Source organism: Populus nigra, chromosome 4, assembly GCF_951802175.1.
Source record: "Populus nigra chromosome 4, ddPopNigr1.1, whole genome shotgun sequence".
Taxonomy (NCBI): domain Eukaryota; kingdom Viridiplantae; phylum Streptophyta; class Magnoliopsida; order Malpighiales; family Salicaceae; genus Populus; species Populus nigra.
The window spans coordinates 10,277,447-10,296,623 of NC_084855.1; the positions used below are offsets into that span (position 1 = coordinate 10,277,447).

Consider the following 19,177-nt stretch of genomic DNA (forward strand, 5'->3'; position numbering starts at 1 on the left):
AATAAAAGTTGTTTTCATATGACCTTATTAATTGGGTAGGTCTTGAGAAAAAAACCAAAGAAAAAAATAAATAGATTGGGTTCATCTTAATAAACTCGTCAAACTCCTGACTCAGTTTTTTATTTTTTTATTATATGATAAAAAATACAAAAAATAATTCACAATAAACCTGATACTAAATAATAAAATTCAATAAAAAAAACCTAACATTAAAAAATATCACTGAAAAAAACCAAATGACAAATAAATAAAAACTATGAGACTGTTAAAAAAACCAGACGCATGGGCCAGAGGGAGGCCCATGGTCCTAGGCTAGTTTTTTTTATGTATAAGGGGTTGACAACCCATTTCTTTTTTTAAAAAAAATACACAGACAACAAGTTATATATTATATATGAATCAAAAACAAATTGCTTCCACTTTGAATCCAACCCGCGACAACGACATTACCCCCACATATTAACTATTGAGCTAAAACATGAATTTGTTAACTAAACAACTAAAAAATATATTAACTTAGTTCATTGTTCATATGACCACCTAGCCGACCTCGTGTCTTTTAGTTGTATTTATACATCTAACATGTGTGTTAGTTTACTTAATAATTTTTGCAATTAAGGTTAGAATTAACTTCTTTAGTGATTGCTTATATATATATATATATATATATATATATATATATATATATATATATATATATATATATATATATATATTCGTTTGTGTCAGCCAAAACAACTAGACCTCTCTTTTTTCTATCTTTTATTTTTTTCTTATCCAGTTGAAAAAAATAATAATAAACATGAATATATAAATTCCAAATATTCTCATGGTCAAATGGTCATTTAACATGATTTACAAGAAAATAAACCTTATTGGTTAACCAACACAATTGATCAAGGGTTGTCCTCTTTAAGCTAATAAGGATTTTTTCTCATTTGAGCTACTACTTTCTCATGATGAACTACTTCATCAGGCAAGCCATACGATATAATGAATGCCTAAATGTATAAATACCCTATCACCTGTGCATCAAAGGCATATAACAAAAAAAAACCTATTATCTACAACCTCTCACTTTAATTCTTTATATTTATCTTGTTTATCCTCTTTCTTTATTACATTAATTCAAGCATTAAAAGATCATAAAAAACACATAAGGGACTTGTTTTTTCAGGTGCCTCGTATTTTATTTGTTCCAATTTTCTTGATCTATTCATCAATCCGTTATCATTATTAGTTGGCTCTCTTTAAAGTTTCAACTTCATCGATAACATTGTCTATGAAAAAACTGAATAATAACTAGTTTATTTTCTCATATATTTATTCTAAGTTTTTTCATGACTTGCAATTTAGAAACTTTACAAGGGAGAGTGATTAATCTCCTATCATTATCATCAGCTTTCATAAATCCCTACCAGTAGCTCCATAAATGAGAGCTCCCACTGAAGTTGTTCATGCTACTCAACAACATCTTAAAGCTCTTACCTTATAACCACAAACAATACAACCACTCATTCCACCACAAGTGCACAGACAAATTCATTTTCTAAAAGGGATTGAATAAAATAACATGCAAGAGAGTAGATGAGAGTACCACCTCACCTTTATTATGCCAAGGATTCGGTCTCATTATCACAATGAGCATTCACAAATAGGGTTGTCCAAATATGATCTTAATAAATCAAACAAAAAGGCTATATCTAGTCATAGCCACAAGCAACGCTATCGTCATCATTCTCTTTTAAAATTTTACTCAAGTGGTTATGAACATAAAAGACCACCACAAGAGGAGAGCAAAAACAATGCTCACCAAATAGGATATTTTTAAATTTGCCATGATGAATTAAGCACTAATATTTTCAAGGAATTTTTTCCCACGAAGATGAACCTAGATAATTATGATGATTTCACTAACTTTAGAGAACATCTACATAATGTCAAAAGCAATCTTGAATTGGTGATACAAGTTAGCAACATAATGTACAAAATCCTCTTCATAATGTTTTATGGATCTGCATAAGCTATATACCATAGTTTAGAACCCAATTCCATACTTAACTTCTCTGATCTATGAAACAAGTTGATTGCTTATTTTAGCACGAATTGCTAGAAATAGCTCAATTAAGCTCTTCACAAGTACTTAAAGAGAATGAGAAAGTACCAGAGCATATCTAAAGATATTCAATGAGAAGATGCTCAAAGTAGAGTGATTGTTTGAGCTTGTGGCTATAAAGACCTTGATAAGTGGAACTAATCCTAGTTTGAATGACTATATACACTCGTGAATATAACTCTCCTCAAAGTCAAGCAGGTTATGAAAAACCATATAGGAGTACAAGAAGTAATTGTGGCAAGACATAAGCATCTATATCTTCACAGACATAAAGAATAATCTCCAAAACACATACAAACAACTTCTTGTGACTCTCATACATTTAGAAAAAACCTCAATTATAGGGGATCAATACAAAACATATTTATATACCTTAAATTGATGACTTCTCTAAACACCATTATTAAGGTTGAAGTGTGGACAACTATTAAAGGCAAAAAGTTTTTATAATATCCACAATCAATAAAAACCATCAATAAAAGGAGATGTTAGTAAGCGCAATTTGCATAATTTTTTTTTTTCATAAAGATAAGAATCATAATATAGAAGAATGTTATGCTTTCAAAAAAAAGAGAAAGAAATAGAGAGACTCATTACTAAGGGTTATCTCTAAAACTTTATCAAGAAAGGAGTGGAGTATCCCTCGAGATATTTGTTAATGCATCACATCTAATAGACTTTAAAGTGGCCCTATCTTTGGGGGAATCCATTCTATAGTGCAGCTTCTAGGGCTAAGAGGTTTTATCTCTAACGATGTTCATAATGATAAAAATAGTGTTGACATGGTTTATTTTGTACATTGTACAAGTTTATGACCTGAATCACAAGTTTGAATAGTTAATGCAGGTTGATATTTGTTTTTTTTTAAATGGTCTTTGTGATTTTCTTTTTTATCGGATTATCATGTTCTTATAACTTTGACCACGGGTTTAGTAGGATAATCTGAGTTGGCTCGACCTTGATTACCAGGGTTACAAGTTTGTCATATTAACTTAGATGGACTCAGGTTAATTTTTAGATCCTTATTTTATCCAATTTCATTCTGCGGTATTTAATGTACTAGAAATTGAGCTATATTATTATCACTATTTGAAAAAATATTTTTTCCAGGTTATTGTGATTTTTTTTATAATTTGATTAATTTATTGTGATTTTTTTTATAATTTGATTAATTTATTGCCGATGTCAAGGTTTTTTTTAACTCAATCAGGTATATAACTCACCCAGCGAATTTTTCCATAAATCAGACCACTAATAGCACAAGTCCACAACTATTCTTAACCTAAAATGTAGGATTGCACACCAAATTAATCTCCACATAAAAAGGACAAACTTCTGTTGCAACAAATATTCTCTTACAAATTATCGTACTGTTATTCTCAATTATTTCATCCATGTCGATGGGATGATGAACTATAATCATACTTTGACAAGGGAGTGGAATACAGGGTCCGAAGGAGAATTTTTTAACCACAAAATGACTCTTACGGTTTCATAAAGGATGCAGCTAGACTATACAAGAGCAGATAATTTATCACAAATTGAAGAACTACGTCAAGAGGCCAAAAATCAGAACAATCCGACTTCATAAAGTTCTCAGCCGCACCAACAAATCTGGTTTTGTTCTTTACAACTCAATAGGAATAATAATAGGTTCAAACCGAGGTACAATCTTCAAATATCAGTCTAGAGTGGCAAAAACAAATTCACTGTCTGGTAATATCACCATCTCCAAAAGCTGCAATCAGTTGCTGTTGGTATGCCATGAACAAAAATCAGGCAAGTCACGTGGACACGTATCCAACGAGTTCCATGATCTATATCTATATCTTCAAGACATTGGATGTCGTCTCCTGCAATTTCAGAATAACCATTAAAACACTAGATCGAAGTCAGTCTGGTTGGACACTAAGACAAGCATATAGAATCCACTATTCCCAAACTAATTTGATAATTGATATTCCCCAGACCATTAAGTGATATCAACAGATGACAGTGCATGCATAGATGTAACCACAGGAATGGAAGTGAAAAAATACCTCTTGGGTCGGCTTCGGTCTTCCTCATAGTCCATCACTCCACCAGGTTCAGAGTAGATCTCCTCGTGCCCTCGGAAGTCAATGTCTGCCTGCTTACAGTTTGTAACTTCTGCCACAACGTAAGTAAGACACATCGACAAACATATCCAGTAACTGAATAAGACTCCTTGTCATGTACTAATTGAATTTGCTACCACAAGATTCCAACCGAGGAAAATAAAGATCAACTTCCTCATATTCCCAGATAAACAAAGATTTTTTGCATTTATCTAGTTGAAACATTGCTAGCAAAGATAAGCAAGTCATGTTAATCTAGTAAATAATAGCTCCAGTCTACATAAATTAAAAATTGATGCACAACCTATCTACATATGATTTGTGGAATATCCAGTTATTTCTTTCAGATAACACGATGCTACATGACACTACTTCATGTGCAAGGATGCATAATTATTTGTTTCAGATTTTTTATTCTTAAAAAGAATATTATATCATACTCCATGGATAATGCTTGAATGTAAAACTGGATTCAACTGACCTTGAGGGAGAGTGACTTCTTTACTTCTTCCACCCTATCATCTACATCCTTTCGGTGCTTCTTATCCAATTCACTCATAGAATCAGCCCATTTTATCTTCTCTTGAATTGAGACAAGTAAATTATCTGATGTAGCCAACCTAGACATCCATGGGTATAAAGTTAGATATGGTGCTCACCTAACAGATTTAACACAGAATGAACATCATATTCAGAAATACATGATGGGCAAGAAAATCAAAACATTAAACAAATTGGAAAGAAACTTTCATTATTAATTAAAGGCTAGTATCAAGACCTGTCATATAACAGCAGAATGTACAAGGTCACACATGATAACAAATTAACTTGAATTTGAAAAACTAGTCAAAATAGACTGATAAATTGAGGGAGGAACATGTTAGAAAAACATTACCCAGGGGACATGAAGAATCAAATAACTTTACCAAGCAACTATGGAATCCTCCAACATGTTCAAATATTCAGGTCTTCCATGCACAAAGGCTTTTAAAGCAGATTATTGTGTTTAATGAATAAACATAGAGTAGCAGTTCCCAAATCCATATGGGTTGAGGCATTTTGCAGCCAGGCATACAACACAAAATAATCTAAGAGAATATGACGATGCTAGTCAACTAAAGACGATACCAGTTTGATAGTGTTTGTAACATATTCCCAAGTTGTCCAGGCCTCAGATCCCTACCGGCAGCAAATTGGACCTACACATAAATTAATAAAGAAGACATCATATAAGCTTTAAAATGTTTGAGAAGGGTAAAAAGATATAGTAGAATACAGCTGAAGGCAAGCTGATGACACATTCATTCACAGACCTCAAAGCACCTTCGCAGCTGATCTAGCTTTCCTCGTACTATTCCCTGAAAGAACCAGAGTTAGAAACAAGAAGAAAGAAAAGAAAATGAGCAGGATGACTAGCATAATCCTAATTCATGTATCACAATAGTCTGGAAAGAAAATAGGACACTGAAAGAACTACAACACCATAAAAAAATTTATACATTTTGTTAGCCCAATCAACTCCATTTTCCCACAGAAAAAAAAGAGAGGGAAGAAAAAACAATCATGGTTGTAGAAGGAATGAAATGCAGCTGGCAGAAAACCTACCGCATACATGCACTCATTGATAAGAAAATCTTCAAGTTCACGAACGTTTGTAACATCTAGCTCCTGCATTAGCTGATCATAGGGTAGCACCTAGAAAAGGACAAGCATCAGGAACAATCTAAATGGTGAGGACCAAGAGGACAGTAAAATATTCTGATTCAAAAGAGCAGAAGAAACATGCAATAATCAACTTTTAAACTAGTGGTACAGCATAAATTAAAAATAACAGTAATTGTCAACGTATGAAATCTACTTATTCCATATATTTATATGAATCAATAACATAGTTTAAGATTTTGAATTTTCAAACACTCAAGTCACATTCCAAGCTCAAAACCAATTCCAATTTTACTTCAGAGAAAATTACAGTAACTTGACTGGATTTATTAAAACTGAATTTAGATTTTAGCTCCAACTAGAATGAGTAACTACTCTAAATTATGTGATAATTTACTGCATGTTTCTTTCTTTCTTGCTTGCTTTCTTTTTTAAGATAACTGCTGACACATCTTGTGACTTGCGTCATTAACGTTTAGGTGGCAAGATTCCATGAGCCAGTCCAGAAGGGAAATTAGCTACTCAAATAAGAAAATTCATTTCTGTAGAAAGGGTTCATAATACAAGGAAAGATACCTTGTTCATTTCAGCCAGGGTAAGCACAGTAAGTTGCTTTAGCTTGAGGACTTGATCAGGAACCAATTGTGGAAGATGACCAGCATTATCTATAAGCAAAAAAAGTTTGCCCATTCCATTATAGTCTCAAAAACAAGAGAAATGGGGAGAAAAAGAAAAAACAACAGCAAGGACCTTGTTATTAAAACAATACAGCCAGAATACAAGAACTTGTTATTATCTACACCATCGCATATTTTAGTACTGACAACACAAAATTTCTATTCATTTCATGTACTCCATTAGAAAAACTCCTTTGACAGCTGTTGAGGTCGGGGGGCTCTTCTAGAATCTCATTTCAAGCTACCTAATTACAGTTAAGAACCAGACTTTCACGAGGCATACCAAAAGCAAGAACAAGAACACGTAAAGAAGGAAAAGCAATAAATACAAATATTTAAGCACAGCAGTAGTTCAGCAAGTGCAGGGAAAAAACAAGTTAGATGAACATAGAATATTTGATTTCCAGTTGCTCCTAGTAAGACCCATTCATCATTAGTATAACCAGTTCCAAGCTAACGAGCCCACGGCTGGAATAATCAAAGTTGCTTTTGGTTCATCCGAACCAACAAAAATCAAAGTCCATCTTCAAATGAAGCCCATTGGCTCGCATATTACCGATAACAAGAAAACCGAGTAACAACAGTCATTCAATACACTTCCCCATACAATGATTCACGAATCGCCTTCCGCAACAAAACTAGTTAACTCAAGTTCTCCATATCAAATTATCAAGTGCAGTGCAGATATAAAAAAAAAAATTGATCAAAATTATTTTCTTCAGCAATTGGAAACCCAATATGGATTCACATACATGATTAAAATAAAACGGAAACTAATCGAAAACAAATAGAGGGACACAGAAAAGGAAAAGCTTGAATGCTTACTTTTGTAGTCAGTCCAGGTTCCGTGAGCAAACAACCGAAGAACATCGAGGTACAAAGAATTCTCAGTTCCTTGGAGCTGTCAGTAAATTTCAAAACCAAATTAAGACACCAAAAGTACCCTCCAACAACATGGAGAAGAAATTAGCAGGGAAAGTAATGGATAAATGAAAACACCTCGGAGACGGTGGGGACGGAAAGAATCTCAGAGAAGGCAAAGAGAGAAGGATGAGAAGTGGCTTCGATAATAAGAGGCCAAAGAGCGGAGGCTTTTAAAGTGGATGCTTGATTTACGAAGTGATCGATGAGTTCTGCTTGTTTTTGTTCGATGTCCATTCTCTCTAAAAAAAATCGGAAGACGACTAGCCTTAGTCAGATGAATATAAGGAATTTGTGGAGGTGGATAGGATCAGGACATTGAGAGGGTCACGGAGTCTTCCGATTGGGATCGAGGGGGTTAGGGCTTGTGAGGAGGAATTGGAAGAGAGAGGAGTGGGAATTTAGCACTCTTGATGTGTGAAGTGGAAGGAGAAAAGGCTGGCTTTTTGTTTATATAATAATTTGTTTGTTTGTGAAGGTGATTTTTTGACAGAACAGAACGCGATGTTTCCATTGAGGGCAAACGAGTTGTCGTTGCTGCTGTGGAATTAAGGGAGGATTTGTTACTAGCGTGTTCGGAAATCGTTATTTTAATTTAAAAAAAAAATTAAAAAAATTTATTTTTATTTAAAATTAATTTTTTTATAGTTTTGAATTGTTTTAATATGTTAATGTCAAAAATAATTTTAAAAAAATATATTATTCTAATACAGTTTTTATATAAAATATTTATACAAAATATGCAGTATCACATGTCATAGTTTTAAAAACAGTTATATTTGATTGAAAATATAAATTCAGATTTGAAATTTATAAAGAATATAAATAAATTAACTTTTTTACCTTTAAAATTTAAAATATCTAATTAATAGTAAGATATTTATATGACAACTATTTACATTACTTTGTTTTTTAAAACTAGTATGCTGAAGTGAAATTAATAATAAGTTTAATTTCACAAAATTATAATTATCAAGTAGAATAATATTACAAAAAAAAAACTAAAAGGCATTAATGGCTTTAGACTCGTTGGATTGGAATAAAATTATAACGTCTAATTTTTTTTCACAAAATTATAGATATATCACTTTTAAAAATGTTTTTGTATTTTCACGATAATTAAAATTAATATTGCTGAATTTATTGAAGACAAATTGATCTTCACATAAATTTCTAACATAATAATGATTTTTTTACCTTTAAAATAAAATGATATATACCTATTTGAAATTGTATAATGAATTCAAGATATATTTTACAGAGTGAAGGAGAATTTGACAAGTTTCTTTTATTTTTTTTATTGAAATATAATTTTTGTATTGCATATAGATGCACCGTACAAATCCACGAAAAAATGTCATGTAGAGTCCATTAATGTACAGCATACATTAAGGCTAATTTCGCTCGTTTGGCTGCTCTTCTGAAGCTTCTCTTTCGGTTTATTGACTGTGAATTGAATATTGATGGAATGTGATACAAAGAAGCAGATTTTTATGGCTCGCTTCCATAGGTTTATTGATATTTACTTAAAATGACGGGATTATTATGTTTATTAGAGCTACCAAACTTTTTGCTCTGGTGGCTTCTGTTAACACTAGCTTGTTTTTCTATGTGCAGTCCCGAATCCCTTTTTCTCTAACCAAGTCAAATTCCATCAGCTTACGTTGGCAGCGTTTGGGAACGTGGCTGCCGCTGCGTTCTCAAAAAATTAATTTTTTTTATTAAAATTTAATATAGTTTGTATGTTTTAGATCGTTTTGATATGTTAATATCAAAAATAATTTTTAAAAAATAAAAAAAATCATTGACATGCATTTTGGCACGAAAAATTATTTGAAAAGCACTCATAAACACACTGCCAAACACGCTCGTAGTTTGGTACTTATTTGCGTTTGAGCTTGTTTATAACTGTTTTTATTTTTTAGGGAATTTTTGTGATTGTAATTTTAAAAAATAAATTTAAAAATAATAGGGTTAACTGTGATTAGTTAGATTTAGATATGTGTTTAGTAAAAATTATGATTAAAGTTTATGTGTAGTAAAAAATATGTATAAAATGTTTGATAGAAGTGTGACTACGGTTGTTTTTCAAAATGCTTTTTTATTTAAAAATACATTAAAATAATATTTTTTTATTTTTAAAAAATTATTTTTGATATTAGCATATCAAAATAATCTGAAAACATAAAAAATATATTAATTTGAAGTAAATAAAAAAATAAAAAAATTATTTTTTTTAAAAGTGCTTTTAAAATGTAAAAACAAAAGGAGTTTTACAAAACTTAATTAAAAAAATATGTGAAAACTATTTCATAAAAATTATATTTCAAATTTAATTTTTTAATGGTTCTATAATACAAAACACAATTTAATTTATTTCTAAATACTTTGCTGAAACAAACAAACACAGTTCATGTTTAGTAGTCATTGCGATGATTGTAGCCATTTCATGCCGCTCAACTTATCAAGGGTATTATTTTCATGATTCATATCTGTAGGCATGTATTATTTTCTTATGGATTTTTATTATTTGTATTCATTCTGATACGTACTGGCATCAGCTTGCCAACATTTATACAATGGCAGAACGCGTTTTAATATATTTGGATCCAGATTCGACCCGTGCTCCAGTCAGCTGGGCTTCAAAAACATTTTCAACAGCAGTGTTTTTCTACTGTGAGCAGTACAAGTTAAGAATATTCCTCAGCATCGCAAACGAGGGATATTGCTAAATCCCTCGAGCAATTTTGAACCCTGTTTCTTTTTCATGTGAAGTTCTTCGAATATGAAGAAGGATTTTATTTTTGGAAAATTGAACACATGCCCCCGCACAAAACTTTGGTGGTTTTGAACATGAAAAAGTTCAGCACAAGAACAAACAAGTGGGAAAATATAGTCATACCAATCCAGTTATCTCTTCTCTTATTTTATTATCACTTGAATACGCCTGGATGAGCATATCAAGCTCCCATTACTTTTGCTGATGGATGCCATGTTTTCTACTTGATGCGCCGGAAGGATTAATCTTGATATTCAGTCATGGCTTGCATTTGATGATGCAGGGGTGGTTTGGGAATCTTGGTCTTACCAAGAACCGGCCGCACGTGACCAACCCTTCCTCAGCAGTAGCACTGCCATGAAACACTCGAGGCTACGCCAAACCGTGCTGCAACCATTCCACCCTCGGTCGAACAAGTTGTATCAGAGAAGCACGTGCAACTGACACGTGCCAGTCAACCACGCTGGATTTCTCAGGTAAAAAACATGAAAGGGTTTCTCAGGCCAGTAATAAGTGTTGAGCAAAAAAGTCTCGTAAGGTAATTTCGATGACTTGTTGTGATTCCACAAGACAGGTCCTTCTTTTTTTGTGCTAGCTGTTTGGCAAAAGAAATTGTGGTGGTGGGACCTCACCTCACTCGTGGAAAATGTATGCCCTCTTGCAAATGGTTGGTTGCTTTTAAATGTATTTCCCCCTACTTTTCCTCTTCTTTTCCCTCATCCTTTTGCTTGCCTTTCGTCGTGGACGATTAAGATTCTAGCTTCTGCATCATCTTTGAGAAAAAGAATGGGCGATAGAGATTAGTGGGTTTGAGATAAGAGATGATACTCGAAGTTAAGAGGTGTCTTCTTCATGGGGAGTTTGCTTTGTGTTGGGTTTCCTGTTCTGGGGACAGAGGATGTAGGCATTTAAGATAAAATCAAACGTGGTCGGAGAAGGATTTATCATATTACAAGCAAATTTTATACCATTGATTCCAATTCAAACATACGACCCAAAGCTTGGGATTCTAAAACTTGGGATCCTTGAGCTCAAAACTTTGTAGAGGGGATATAGAGTGGGGAGGGCTATCTTCGATGCGTAGCTCAACGCTCATCGAGTTTCCCATTGGACCCAGTGGGAAAGCCTGAAGAAACTATTAGCTCCTTCTTTTTTTAAAAAAAAAATTTTTAAAAAAATCAATTGAGCTTGGTAAAGAAAACAAAGATCAACTAAAAATAGACAGTCTGGCAAAGTAGGATTTATCACATAGATTGTATCCCTTTTAGCTAAAAAACACATCAAGGCTCTCCCGAGGGAGGGAAAGTGAGGTGGCAAGTTTTTGTCTATCTTTCCTGATTACTGATTGAAGCCCCTGTTCATCATCTTGATGCATCTTGCTTGCAGTTGGTCCCACAGAAATAAGTGTGTACCCTGCTTGAGCCGGGTCTGGGAAAATGGCCCACCTTGGTTTGCTTTTTAAATGAAAACAGTAATACTGCTCATCATTTTCTTTGGATTGCTGCTCGCCATGGATCTGCCTGCTTTCCACCTTTTGTAGTTGTCGTGGACGCTGTTAATCATCTAAATTCAGGGAAAATTATTCATTTGTTGCAGCTTTTACACCTCCCTGTTTACAGTTAACGCAGCAAGTCTGGGCTCCCTGTGGACTGTTTTTAAGGTTTAAAAAAACAATAAATAAAAAAGGCCCTGAACTTGGTCGTCCCACAGGGCATTATTTTCAGGGGAAGAACAGCACCAATCGGTATTTCAACTGTTAGCATTTAAATCGCAATGAAAAGAGTAAGCTTTCCACAGCTACAAAGCTCAGTCACGGTATGTAATTTCCCAGACTACCATTCTGGTTCGGATTCGATGACAGATAGAAGACAAGAAAGGACCGGGCAGTTTGGCCACTATCTCCGCCGATCCCAATTAAGAAAAAAGAAGTGGAAAAACCCTTGGCCAGAAGCTGCCCAAAGAAAATAAAGACAAGGAATATGTTGAAAGAAAGATCTGATCTCATGAGAAGAATCGGATGCTGACCAAACGTCGTAAGCAGATTGGGGTCTGAAAGGATTGGAAAAGGCCCAAAACACGAAGGCAAGATACTGTGAAAGAGAACCTTTCCCATCGTCAATTCATCCATGGAGTGCCTGCAACCCTAGGCAAGTGCAAGACACTGTATACAGATGAGGTCCCAGGACGAAAGTTTGAAAGCAAAAACTTTCCTCTGAAAAGATAACAATAACAAAAGATGGGCTGAGGTGGTTGGGTCCAGTAAAGTAACGTAGAAGATTTTGGTAGTGTTGTTTTTTAAATATACTAAAATAATATATTTTTTATTTTTTAAAATTTATTTTTAATATAAAAAGCAATTTGTAACACAAAAACAAACAATGACTAATTAGACCATGGAATAGAAAGGTGGAAGTGGGGATAAAGTAAAGTAAATAAAAAAGACACCCTTTCACCGTTCTCAATCACTCACAAAGGATCCACTCATTGCGGAATATCTATGCATCTATACCTTTCCATGCTAGCATTTGCTCTTGAACAATTATATTATACAAATTATTCAGGACATAATTTAAATTCATTTTGATGGGCATAGCATTCTCCAACCAATTTCGAGTTTTTGACACGTCAAGATTAAATTGTTTTTTTTAATTAGATTTTAATCAGTTTTTACCTTTGAGTTAATATATTTAGTGGGATTTATTTGAGCTCGAAGGTGTAAGGGTAACGCTGATAAAAGAAAAAAAGAGGAGGAGGGTACTGCTATATATATGTTTACTTTATTCTGCACAACAATCAACACGCTGTCCATGCTCCATAGTGAAGAAATATGTACGTGCTGTCTATCGTGACGTTGCCTGTACAAATCTTTTTGTTGGATTTTTCTATGTTGTAAAAATATTTTTTCGTTTTTGCTGTAACAATCAAAATTACAGGTAAAAAAGAAATATAATCATGGTTTTGGTCGGGCGTTTATTATTTTTAATATATATAAATTATATATATACATAATCACAAATTCAAAGAAAAAAAAAACAGAGAAAAAGTAGCAGACGGGGACTTAAACAGCCCAGTGAGCACCTGCTATAACATCTCACTCTCCAGCACTCCACTCTCTCTCTCTCTCTCTCTCTGAATTCAGGCGCCACCACCTGCTTAAGCGGTATTCTCTACTTACCTGGATAAACTTCACTCTTTTTATTCTTTACATTCCATTTCCCTTTGTTCTCTAGGAATGGGTTGCACGGCCTCCAAGCTAGACAACGAGGACACGGTACGGCGGTGCAAGGAGAGGCGCCGCCTAATGAAAGAGGCAGTCTACGCCCGCCACCACTTAGCCGCTGCACACGCAGATTACTGTCATTCACTCCGAGTCACAGGCTCAGCTCTCTGCGCTTTCGCCGCCGGTGAATCCCTCTCTGTCTCCGAACAAACCCCCGCTGTCTTCCTCCACCCTGCCACAACATCCACCCCACCTCCTCCCACCAATCTCATCCCTCCACGTGTCCCTCCTTCCCCTTCACCTTCCCTCCACTCGCCGCCGCCACCTCCTCCTCCATTTTCTCCTTCTCCTATTATAGCTAGCGCTAAACTTCCTCATATTCTTTCTTCTTCAAGTATTAAGTCTAAGTCTAATCGCCACCGCCGCAGCAAGCCTCCGAAGCTTCCTCATATTCTTTCAGAAACAAGCCCTTCAGTTTCTCCGAAATCGAATTTTGAATATCCAACTGCTTTTCAAAATCGTTCAACTTATTCTACCACGCCTTCTCAAGCTTCTTCTGTATGGAATTGGGAAAATTTCTACCCTCCTTCTCCTCCAGACTCAGAATTCTTCGCTCGAAAAGCCAACCAAAACCACTACAACCAGCACCAACACCATTTAGATACTGATGATGGGTCGTCATCAGATGAAGATGAGGGTGTCGCAACAGAAACCGAAACGGAGAGATTGTCGGAGTATGATTTCTTTAAGAAAAAGCAATATCCGCAGCAACAACAAATTTATAGCGAGACGGAGCAAGAGGAAGTTCAATGCAGTGAATGGGGAGATCACGATAATTATAGCAAGACAACAACATCATCAGATGAAGAAGATAATGATTCAGAGTTCAAATCCGAGATGGAAACCCGGTCTAATTTCGGATCGAAGCAGCAACCGCAACCGCAATCACAACAATCTGATAATGGATTTGGTAAGTCAGATAATAAGTCTGAGGCGGGATCGTCGACGACCAGTTATAGGACTGGAGAGACATCTACTATGAAAATGGTGAGACATAAGGATTTGAAAGAGATTGTTGATGCCATTAAGGAGAATTTTGACAAGGCGGCCACAGCTGGAGATCAGGTTTCGGAGATGCTTGAGCTCGATAGAAATTTCCGGCAACTGAAGAGTGAGTAAAATCCCTTCTCTTTGAGGCGAGGCTTTATTTATTGTTTAATTTTGATTAATTTATGAATTGTTGCAGAAACCGTGTATCATTCTAGTAGTGTTTTGAGTAACTTGAGCTCCAGTTGGACTTCGAAACCGCCTTTGGCCGTTAAGTATAGCCTCGATACCGGTTCACTGAATCAAACTGGTGGTCCAACGAGTCTTTGTTCTACAATGGAACGGTTGTTGGCTTGGGAGAAGAAACTCTATGAGGAAGTTAAGGTATGCTTTGCAAAAATTGTACTATGATATCATAATGCTAGCCTAGTTTTTTACCCAATTCACTTGCCCCCCTAAAAACCTCCTTCATCGAATAAGGTAGACTAGTTGCCACAAATTAATTGAACAGTTGTGAATTTTATTTTTATTTTTGAGTTTTTGTAAAATTAGCATCACTCTTTTACCATTTTTGGTTTTCGTTTCCCTTCCCCCTCGTATCTTGGTTTACCATATGTAATTAATTGATGTTTTAAGGGGTATTAAAATATGCACAAGTGAGGCTAGCGTAAGTCTGCCGCAGTTTTCGGGCCCTTTGTCGTTAGTGGTTTACCATGGGAACTCTTTTCTGACGAGAATGCCCCCGTCCAATCTTATTAATTATGTGATGGGTTCTTCTTGCCTTTACTGTGACGTGTATGATGCATCATCATCATCATTTCTGGTTAGGGCATTTCCCGGATTAGTGATTGTTGATGCTATTCGTGTATAAACAAGCGCGTGAGAGCCCCTTGTGTTAAAGTTTGCATGTAGTAAGTGCATGGACTGTCTAAACGTGCCAATCAGGTTAAATCCCAGCTGATGTTAACAATTCTTTGTGAGGATGGCTTGCCACTGTCCTTGAATTATCTTTTAATGCAAATTATCTGTCTATTGCTTTCATTTACAATGACTAGGATGCCCTTGAAACCTGTCAGAAAGACTAGGCCTGCTTGTGTTTTTCTCTAGGAACATGTTTGTGGTCGGTCTAGCTAACCAGGGCACCTTTTCCCCATCAAGTTGATGCATTTTTTTTGTTGCATAATTGCATCTGAATTTTAGCCTCCAGCTGTGTTTGGAATGTGTGCTGATGAGTGCTAATGCATAGAACAAATTGTTAATGTGCCTTTTTAGGCTAGAGAAGGTGCTAAGATTGAGCACGAGAAGAAGCTGTCAACACTACAAAGTCAGGAATACAAGGGGGATGAAGCAAAGCTAGACAAGACCCACGCTGCAATAGCAAGACTGCAATCTCTGATTATTGTCACATCTCAGGCTGTTTCTACCACCTCAACTGCAATCATTGGTCTTAGAGACAGTGATCTTGTTCCTCAGCTGGTTGAACTCTGTCGTGGGTATGCCATTTCATTCTTTTAGCTCTTATAAGAAAGTTATTTTTATACGTAAAATATGAGATCTATTTGCATAAACAAATTCTGTTGGTTGTGAGGCCACTTAACTTTTAACCTTAATTCAATGCAGTTTCTTATTCCTGTTGCCTTGGTCAAGTTCGTAAACTACTGATATAATCAAGAACTGTTTCTAGTAAAGCCACTAGTACATTCTTAAAAGAGGCATCTTCCACCTGTATTTTTCCACTCGGAGAGTGCCTTTTCGCTTTTGTTCTGGGTTCATATTGCTGACTGAATTAAAACCTGACTTTCATAATCTCACATCCTCGCAAATCCTGACTTTCATAATCTCATATCCCCTCATGAGATGAGACCTTTGCGCTTGCCTTGGTGGGTGAAGCATTATAAGGGGATAGCACTGGAATGCCAGTTGCTTCATCCAGTCTGTATCCACATGTGCATTGCTGTCCGGTTTCCTTGACTATCCATTGTCAATCTACCTCAAAATCAGGCAGTTGCCCAACCCTGCACCTCCCAATGATTTTGTTTCATCTGATTGGTGGGACCTTTTCAGATTAAAGGTAATTGATGGGTGGAGGAGAGTTAGGTGCAATGGACTTGAAGTATGATGTGACCGACCATTGTAGATTACTGGATTGTTAGCCTCGTTTCTTAACATGGTAAACTAAGTCAACAAGCATTTTACTGCTAGGTTGGTAATTTTGATTTCATTAACTGTCCAGAAACCAGTAATTACTAGGCTGCTCTTCGGACACATGTCATAGCATTATCAGGGCTTTGTTTGCTCTCAACTGCAATATATTACCTTTTGATAAATAGTCCTGGAGAAGGCTACTGTAGATTGCGTTCCATATTTACATCCGTTGGTTCATTTTACATATTTGTAGCTTCCTGCTACCTTACAAGGCTTTATGATCAACTATCAATTGCCTCCAGTTGGGCGATGCTAGTTTCTGGTGCTGCCGTTGTCTATAGAGGAAAGGATTTTGAAAATGCAGTTCTTTTGACAGTATTTAAGACAAAAACCCCTGAATTATGGTCCAACTACTATGTTCAGCTCTTAACCTAGAGGTGGGAAAAGCATTAATTGCTGTACCAATGAGTTTTACACCTCCCCACCCCCCCACTGCGAACCCAGCAGTGACTCGACAATCATAATCTAATCAGATATATTTGAGTGACATCGTTTGCACCATGTCTCTATGGCTGCTTGTTGTCTTTGTATTTGAATGATGAAATTATGGGCTGCTAAAATGACATCCATGGAGACCATATATTTATGCATCTGATTTGAATGCAGGTTCATGTGCATGTGGAGGTCAATGCACCAGTACCATGAAGTTCAGCATCGCATTGTGCAGCAAGTTCGTGGTCTTAGGAACCAATCAGCCAAGGGTGACTCAACTTCTGAATTGCACAAGCAGGCTACTCGTGACCTTGAGTCAGCTGTTTCTGCTTGGCATTTAAGTTTCTGCCACCAAATAAAGTTCCAACGGGACTTTATTCAATCCATCCATGGCTGGTTCAAGCTCACCCTTATTCCTGTAAGCAGTGACAACATGAACGCCAACATGGAACCCTCTGATGTATATGCCTTCTTTGATGAGTGGAAGCTTGCCATTGACCGTGTCCCTGACACGGTTGCTTCCGAAGCCATCAAGAGCTTTATCAATGTTGTTCATGTGATATCTATGAAACAAGCAGAAGAGCTCAAGATTAAAAAGCGAACTGATACTGCATCGAAGGAGCTGGAAAAGAAGGCTTCTTCTCTTCGTAGCATAGAAAGGAAGTTCTACAACTCATACTCCATGGTTGGTATTGGACTCCCTGATACTGGTGGATCTGATAATGGACAGGTATTGGATGCTCGTGATCCACTGGCTGAAAAGAAATCAGAGCTTGTATCTTGTCAAAGGCGCGTGGAAGATGAGATGCTGAGGCATGTGAAGGCAGTGGAGGTGACACGAGCAATGACACTGAATAATCTTCAGACAGGCCTTCCTGGAGTTTTTCAGGCATTGACCAGTTTTTCTTCCTTGTTTGTGGAGGCACTTGAATTGGTATGCAGCCGTTCCCCCACTATCAAATAGTTATACATAATTTACCTTTGTGGTGAGTTGGAAATTCACGAGGGCTGGGAATTTTTTGGCTGTGGGCTCTTATATCTAGTCTTTTTTCTTTTCTTTTCTTTTTTTGTTTGGGGAGGGGGGAGGGGGGATTGACATGTAAATATAGGAAACTTTTTTGCGGTTTTATCATCCTTGTAAGTTTGAAGGGAGGGAGATGTCTCTGTACAGGAATTTGCCTGGATTGTTGTATCGGAGGTTCACAGTTTCAGCATGATTAATAAATTATACAACTTCTTTTTGCTCGTGATTTTTGCCTTTACTGCTTTAGCTCCTGGTATTTGTTACCTTGTAAAGTGGATTTTATAGCTCGAGAGCTTTGAGACCACTGCCCTCTCGGGGACCAGTTAATTCATCATGCGTGGGCTCGGTTTGGCTGCGCTAAAGTTCGGGATGCTTTCTGGAAATGAGCACTCGCTAACCCTTACCTTTCTTTTTCGAAAACTGAGTCGAACGAGACGAACAGCTCACGAGCACATTTTTTACTGAGCATCACGATCCCATGTGGATCCTGAAAATTTATATGATCACGTCTCGGCCCACAAAATCTGCGATGATTTTGACTATTTTGGAGATCATCTATTATCAATTTCTCACCTTTTTTTTTTCATAACCAAGAACTGAAAGCACAACTGGTAACCTTGAGATATAATTAGCTCAAGAGAGAAATCGGTTATGAGTAGGAAATTTATTCATGAATTTATGAATGGACTTGTCTAAAATTGTGGCTGAAGAATTGCATATCGGTGCTTGAAGCTGACTAAGAAAGTACCGTGGTCGTTACAACAAAAAACAAATTACTGAGACGAAGTCTGAATTTGCTTTCATGAAACCATCCTTTTCAGGTTTCTGTTTCTTGGTGCTAGTTTGTTTGCTGAAAAATAATTTTTTTTAAAATGAATTTTAAAAATATAAATTATTTTTTTATATTTGATAATGCAATAAAAAATAAGTTGGAAAACAGTTTCCAGTGTTTGATTATGTTATGAAAAATAAGCTGAAAAATAATCTATTAATATTTT

General features: G+C 35.8%; 2 protein-coding genes across 3 annotated transcripts; one reads left to right on the top strand and one right to left on the bottom strand.

Annotated features, from left to right (window-relative positions):
• Positions 1-3,683: 3,683 nt before the first annotated feature.
• LOC133692944 (COP9 signalosome complex subunit 7-like) lies at positions 3,684-7,917 on the bottom strand. Of its 2 annotated transcripts, none has more exons than XM_062114124.1 (9): positions 7,551-7,917; positions 7,377-7,452; positions 6,451-6,539; positions 5,818-5,907; positions 5,526-5,570; positions 5,341-5,411; positions 4,694-4,832; positions 4,156-4,244; positions 3,684-3,969 (listed from the first exon to the last, which is right to left on the bottom strand). In XM_062114124.1, the coding sequence occupies exons 1-9, from the start codon at positions 7,707-7,709 to the stop codon at positions 3,948-3,950; spliced, it is 780 nt and encodes a 259-aa protein (XP_061970108.1). In that variant the 5' UTR covers positions 7,710-7,917; the 3' UTR covers positions 3,684-3,947. The 2 variants fall into 2 exon arrangements, with proteins under 2 accessions (XP_061970108.1, XP_061970109.1); XM_062114125.1 differs by having other exon boundaries at positions 4,156-4,264.
• Positions 7,918-13,293: 5,376 nt separating this feature from the next.
• LOC133692897 (nitrate regulatory gene2 protein-like) lies at positions 13,294-18,400 on the top strand. Its single transcript, XM_062114066.1, has 5 exons — positions 13,294-13,411; positions 13,482-14,642; positions 14,718-14,902; positions 15,791-16,011; positions 17,330-18,400. The coding sequence occupies exons 2-5, from the start codon at positions 13,484-13,486 to the stop codon at positions 18,117-18,119; spliced, it is 2,355 nt and encodes a 784-aa protein (XP_061970050.1). The 5' UTR covers positions 13,294-13,411; positions 13,482-13,483; the 3' UTR covers positions 18,120-18,400.
• Positions 18,401-19,177: the final 777 nt, after the last annotated feature.